General features: G+C 40.6%; 1 protein-coding gene across 1 annotated transcript in view; it reads right to left on the bottom strand.

Annotated features, from left to right (window-relative positions):
• Positions 1 to 3,537: 3,537 nt before the first annotated feature.
• The window catches only part of LOC138012798 (neuropeptide FF receptor 2-like), a 4,535-nt gene continuing 662 nt past the window's right edge, over positions 3,538 to 7,410 (bottom strand). Inside the window, exon 1 of the mRNA XM_068859687.1 lies at positions 3,538 to 7,410. This exon is cut by the window's right edge and continues 662 nt beyond it. Within this exon, the coding sequence (XP_068715788.1) occupies positions 4,132 to 5,247 (1,116 nt within the window). The 5' untranslated portion in view covers positions 5,248 to 7,410 and the 3' untranslated portion in view covers positions 3,538 to 4,131.

Below are 7,410 nucleotides of genomic sequence, written 5' to 3'. Positions count from 1 at the left end.
GACTTGGCAGGACACTTCAATCGAGTTGGATATCGAAATTCATTTCTGAACATAATGCTTTCTTCCTTGTCTACAGTGTTTAAAACGCTGGGAATTATTTGACTTTTTTTTCAGGCAAAAGGAGGGAGCGATAGGTAAATGATTGAAGTCAGGGATGATTCTTCATTTAGAGATGCGGTGGCTTCAGTGCCATTTGTCTCTGGTGGTTTTAAATTAAACTTAAAATCCCCTGCGAATTCCGATGTGCTTGTTAGTGATGTGCATGCATCTTATTCCAAGATGGCCGCCATTTTAGTATTGTATTCTTTTGCCTGATTGTGGAGGCGCGGTGGTGGCCTCATGGTTATTGCGCTCGACTCCGGATCGAGTGGTCCGGGTTCGGGGCTTGGCTGTGGACGTTGTGTTCTGTTTTGGGCAAGACACTTTACTCTAACGGTGCCTCTCTCCACCCGGGTGTATAAATGGGTACCGGCGAAGTTAATGCTGGGTGTAATCCTGCGATGGACTAGCATCCCATCCTGGTTGGAGTAGAAATACTCGAAGTCGCTTCATGCTACAGAAACCGGAGATAAGCGCCGACATAGTTGGACCTTTTGGCTCGTATTAAGTCTTCTCTTTCTTATGCAGTGCACTCAGATCTAAACGTAATAAATCTTGAAAATTTAACTATAGCAATTCGTAAACCGAACTCTAAGCCATTTTTGGTAGCGACATTGTACAGACCTCCCTGTTCGCCAACTGGTTTATTTTCGAGTTATGAATCATTTATAGGCAAATTAGATTCTCTCGACCTAGAGTACTATTTGTTAGGTGAGTTCAACTGTAATTTGGCCTCTTCTACACCTGATGTAAACACTCGTCGTTTACTCGAGATTTCGGATTTATTTGGACTCAAACAACTGATAAACGAACCAACTCGTGTTACAGATCTCCACATCTACACTAATTGATTTGATCTCTACAAATTATCCTGACAGGGTAGGCTGTTCGGAGTCTCCCATATTGCCATCAGCGAACATAGTCTCGTCTATGTTTATCGAAAACTATCTTCTGATTTACCATCTAAGGGACACTCCTCCATCTCCTACAGAAATTTTCGAAAGTTTGATCTCGAAAATTTTCGAAATGAAATCGCTCAACAAGACGTACTAAATTGAGTAAAACACTCTGGATTAATTCAACCTTGATGAAAGTTATGCGCTGTCGCGATGCTGCTAAAAGGAAAGCAGTAAGACAAAAGAATCCTCAAGACTGGGCCAATTACTTCGGACGATGAGTCAATTTATGTAAACAACGGAAACAATACATTGACAACACTCCTGAAAATTGCAACAAATTCTGTTTTCGTCCAATTACTAGCAGTGTTGTCTTTACCCATCTAAATAGATTGTCAAAAACTAAAGCTACAAGGCTAGATAATATCTCTGCTAACTTGATTCGTGAGTGTGCCGGTATTATTTCAGGCCCTTTGTGCGATCTGTTTAAGAAATCCTCGATGTCTGGCATATTTCATGTGCTAGAGTGACTCCGTTGCTTAAACAAGGCGAGTCATCTGATTTAAACAACTACAGACCTATCTCAGTCATTTCCGTAGTCGCCAAAGTGTTCGAGAGGATTGTGTACGATCAGTTATACAACTTCTTAAACAGCGAAGAAATTATCTCTAAACAACAATCTGGTTTCCGGTCTTTACACTCAACTGTTACTGCTCCTCTAGAAGCAACTGACAGTTGGGCGTTTAATATCGATCGTGGCTACGTAAATGCTGTAGTACTGCTTCTCGACTTAAAAAAGGCATTCGACACTGTTGATCATGAGATACTACTAAAAAAATGAATCAGTGCGGAATTCAATGGAAAACTCTTTATTGGTTTAAATCTTATTTGACGAATCGCACACAACGGTGCTCCGTTAACGGTTGTCTCTCTGACTTCTCCACTCTTAAATGTGGTGTGCCACAGGAACCGATCCTTGGCCCTCTTTTATTTCTAATCTATATTAACAATCTCCCTAACTGTCTGTCGTTTAGCCCCGGGGGAGGAGGGGGGGGGGGGTTACTCCCTTATAAGGGCTTAATGGGGACGTGCGGCCAGCCAGGGTGTGTTTTTCGGGATTTTTGTCTCGAACAGGGTATCGAATTTATCATTTTTTTGTCTTAATCAGGGCATCGATTTATCAATTTTTGTCTGATTTGCATCTGATTCAGTCTAGTCTATCTCACGACCTTGAAAAGCTAAGCAAATGGCTTGTGTCTAACAGACTTACCTTGAACACTACAAAAACTGAATTTATGTTGATCGGCTCCAGACAAAGGTTAAATACTCTATCTGATACACTCAAACTCTCCATTGATAACGTTCCCATGGAACAAGTTTCCTCTGTGAAATCACTTGGAGTTTTCATCGATGAAAATCTAACGTGGAATTCCCACATTGATAAACTGTGTAAAAAGATCGCTTCCGCCGCGAGTCGGAGCCATAAAGCGAGTCAAGCCATTTGTGCCTCAATCTACCCTACTCTGCATATACAACTCCCTTGTTCAACCTGACTACTGCAGCATAGTCTGGGATAATTGTGGCAGAACATTGTCTAACAAGCTACAAAAACTAACTACAAAACCGTGCTGCACGACTATTAACTTCAACGGGCTATGACGCTGATGTCGATTTCTTGTTTCACAAACTCAGCTGGAAAGACTTGCAATCTTAACGTCAAATTCAGAAAGCCCTAATGGTTTTCAAGTCTTTAAACGGTCTGGTTCCCGAATATCTCACTTCTAAATTTGTAACACGAAATGAATCAAATTATGCTCTGAGGGACTCGGTTAACAAACTTGTTGTTCCCTTTCCGTGAACTAACTACATGAAAAATAGTTTTAGTTACAGTGGTGCAACTCTTCAGTTGGAACAGCTTACCCTAGCTGTAACATTAGAGAGTCTGCTTCATTAAATCAATTTAAACGCCTTCTCTATCATACTTTTCAAGCACACGGCATTCATGGAAATCAGGTTTATAAGTGGAATATTGTTGTAAGTTAATATAATATTAGGATTACAATTTTAGAATTTTAGTTTTAGGATCTTAGACATTTTATTGTAATTTATGGTACCTGATGAATTTTTACCGTGTATAAATAATGATTAAAGATTAAAGATTTAAGATTAAAAGATTCTTTCGTTTGATTGCAAATTGGCCCTTTTTGAGGCTCTGCAAGGGTAAATTCCGACAAGCGACATGGCCTACAAAGTAGCGACAGCACTTAAAGTGAAATCGCGACAAACGACATCCTTTCATTAAATTTCCGACAGCAACGGCCACAGCAACGTGAAACATTGACAAACCACCGACACGAGACCTTTTAAAATTCAGACAAGCGACAAGCGACACGGGACTCCCCCCCTCCCCCCCCCCCCGCTGGCAGGGCCTCCTTTTTGGCGTCGTTCAAGGTTAAAAAGGGGTATAAGCACGCACGTTTTTGAGACGCGGACGGCAACCGGAAGTGAGTTATTTTCCCTTTTAACTTGCTTTCACACAACCACATTTACAATGCTAAGTATCTTTTCTCCGTTAGAGATGATCATTACAAAAATCTGGGAGACACCACTGTCCTGGCACGCAAAATGTTCTCTTCCGGTTGCCGTCCGGTGTCTCAAAAACGCGCGTGCTTAAGCTCACTATTCTTTTGAATTTTACGTTTGAAAGCGAGGCCATAAGGGCCATTTTGATTGAAGATAAAGGTTACACACGTTTTGTCTGTTTTAAATTTATTTCTCTTACCGTACGGGTTTTATCTAAAATTTGCAATTCCTTTATTTCAAAGGACGCATTCGCATTAGTACATTGAACGCAATGTGGTTGCGACTCTTTGGCGCTACTCAGCGTTTATCATTGTTATTTTACGTCCTACTCGAGATACCACCTACTCACATTTTAAGCAAATGAAAACAAAGCTCGTAAAAGAATGTCGGGGAGGTAAATAAATGGAAAACAGACGGCAATAATTTTGGCAAGGGTACAGGCGCCGGCAATTAGACTGGCTTCCTCACTTGATAACAATAATGATTTGATTGTGGCCTTGCACACCCAGGAAAGACACATAAACAAAGTGATTTTCAGTAAGTATCTCGGTTATCACACGCTATCTTCATTATTATGGTCTGAAATTAACTCAACATCTTGGACGGGTGTCAAGAAAGGCTTGGCTCTTAACATAACATGCGATTTGTCCTTCATTTCCCCGGAATATTTATCTACATAGCACGTTTTTTTCTGTTGTGATGTTTTCAATTCTGGAGGACGCTTGCATTGAAAACCGTACCATACTTCACGTAAAATATCGCGATATCCTTCACGGAAGCGATCATTCCTGATTACAAATATAATCGGGTTAACAGATGAATTGAAGAACCCACACCAATAAGCAGCTACGCCAAGTCCATACGGAATATCTGTTACTCTAGTGTTGCGCGTGGCCAGAACAATTAAACACACAAAAGGAAGCCAACAGAGTAAAAATACCAGCAACACAAGCAAGAGGGTGTACGTTATTCGACGTTGCAGCCTCATAACTTCAAGCCCTCCTGTTGTATATCTCGAAATTCTGTCAGTGTGCTTGCGAACCGCGAACAAGATCCTCATGTAAGCGTAGGCCATACTCAAAAGAGGGATGACATACGCCAATAGGACAAGGATTAATAGGTAAAGCCTGTCGAAGGTCGATACTGGGTATGCTACCCCACATGACAACGTAGTGGAATTGTAGTTGAAGTGTCCCCAGCCGAGCAGTGGTCCCATTGATAGCATTGCTGAAATGATCCACATGGAAGCGATCATGTACCAAGCTCTTTTTATCGTAATCGAGCGAGACAGAGGCCTCACCAGGGCCTGATACTGCTCGATGCTCATTATAGTCAGCGTAAAGATTGAAACACAGAAGAAAAACGAACCAAGGAATCCATGAAGTTTGCACAACGAATCACTCATTATCCATTTGCGAGCAATACAAGTAACAAGAGAAAACGGCATCGATAACAATGTTACTCCTAAATCGCCAACCGCCAGATTCATAATAAACATATATCGCGGTGTCTGCATATTCGAGTTTCTGTACACAACAATGATGTTCATAGTATTTGCTGTAATGGCCACCAACATTATCACTATTAAGGACGAAGCCTGAAAGGCTGCCTCCGTCGGAAGATACTGAATATAATAGCTTGAATTACTGTTTAAGTTTGTGCCCACCATGTTCTATCGACGAAATTTCCTTCAGTGCTGTAGAAAGAGATGTCACCTGTGTGTTGTTTTATCTAAAGTTATTTTCCTTCGATCAGAAGCCATTGAACTTATGAACGTCATTTGACTGGCGGCGGATAAGACCTGTCGAGCCATATCATAATCTTAGATGACAAACTGTTCCGTTGAGGAAGTGCTTACTATCTCCAAGACTTTCTACTACTTCGTGTTTCAATGACGACGTAAAGTGTTAAACAATACAGCAGTTCGTTGACAATTTTCAAAGACGCAAGGTTTTTTTTCGATCGGCACGTGTGGTCGCCTATTGTTACTTCTGTAGCAACCTGTTCGTATATTCGTTCACAATCAATTCCAAATAAATATTGAATTATTATGACAGCTAAACTCCTCGTCTCTCAACATTATGTCATTTGGTGCGATGAAACATTTAAAGTTCTCTTCTCAAAGAACTTCTAATCCTTGGAGAAGCATCTTAACCAATCGAAGTACAAAAGGGATATAACGCTAAGCTCCTTAACAGACAGTGTGCAGAGCGTTCAAATGCAAATTTTATGGCGACTGTAACCTGCGATCAGGCGTTTTTTTTTTTTATCCTCAGGCTATGGCGACTGTTGATCAGTAATTTACAGAAAAGTGGGTAAGATTGCTCTAATTATTCGGCTAATTGAAATATAAATGGGACTTTTCGTTTGAAACACAAATTCTTAAAAACATAAGTAAGCCAGGATTATCAGACCGAAACGGTTACTAGAGGCATTTTGCATATACTGATCAAATGCAGGTGTTTTCATGAATAAGCTCAAAACTTGTCAAAAGACAATGCATTGAACAACATGCAAGGCACTTTTCAATGACAAACTTATCACACAGTGTTGTCCTTTACAAGAAATGACAAGTGATCATTATCATTCAACCGTATCACTAAAAAAAAGCATACAATGAAATATCTAATAAGAGAAATTATACCCTTGATAATTTTATTCTTTTGGAAATTGATCAAGCTACGTGACTAGTCCAGTTTTGAACGAAACGCATTGTTTGCATTACATTAGGGAGTTAAAGAAACCACAACGGCTACGGCGACGAAACCTACACTTCAAAATATACGTTTGAGCAATCCTAAGTATTTCACGAATTATTCCATCTCGTTTATATTGTACAATATGGGCGAACATTGGTGCGGACGGATTTGAAGTTAAGAGAGAATGAAATATTCAATGTTAACTACTGTTGTATGCCCACGTTGTTGTCAAAACCTCAAATTTGGTCATTTCAAGTTGTTGTTTTGACGAGTGCTGGAAAGAAATGAACAAAAATACACGCTGCACAATCACATCAATGCTTTTTGGCGTTGTCGTTTCTTAGGCCCGTTTTAGGCAGCGTTTACACGAATGCAGCGCTTTGATGCGGTTATGACTTCTTCTTACACGACACCGATCCAAACCGTCGCCGAAACCGGGTCGATTTAAAAACGCTGCCAAAAGTGGAGCGTTTTCAAAACGATATGGTTTCACCTGTAGTGTAAACAGCGAAACTGCATCGCAGTTGAATACGGTTACTATTTTCGCGACATTTGCATTGTTTCATTCAAAATTGTTTTAGCAGGTAGTGCAGAGCTCGCTTATACCATTCCGGCGAAAACGAGTCCGTGTAGATACTTCCAAACCGCATCGATTTTGATGCGGTTTCGAAGTCGTGAAACCGTATCGATGTGAAACCGCGTTCGTGCAAACGCTGCCTTAAGCGTCGCATTCACATGTGCCGCATCTAATGCAAATGAGAAAAACCTATTGAGAAATTTAATTAAAACGGGCCTTAAACTCCCTAATATCAGTTGAGGCTTGCCAAGTTGAGAATCGTTTGCTCTAAGTCAATTAGAATAAGTTTTTTGAGTCCCAGAGGGAAAAACTCCTATTCAATGACTGGATTTCATGCAAGAATTTGAGAGACAAGGAGCAAAAAAAGTGAAGAAAATAACCTCTATGTGAAACACGGTGATATCTAAAGCTTCAAGAAACCCGTTAAGAAACCCAACTGGAAGAAGAGATCAGCCAACAGGCAATTACCAAGGCGTTGTGCGATTTGAATCCGATTCATGGTCAGAAGCTTAATTGAACGCGGAGCACCCGCATGAAAACTAGCTGCCTAAGCACA

Source organism: Montipora foliosa, chromosome 8 (genome assembly GCF_036669935.1).
Source record: "Montipora foliosa isolate CH-2021 chromosome 8, ASM3666993v2, whole genome shotgun sequence".
In the NCBI taxonomy this organism is placed as follows: domain Eukaryota; kingdom Metazoa; phylum Cnidaria; class Anthozoa; order Scleractinia; family Acroporidae; genus Montipora; species Montipora foliosa.
Note: the sequence above shows the minus strand (reverse complement) of the source record. Positions and strands in the feature narration are given on the sequence as shown.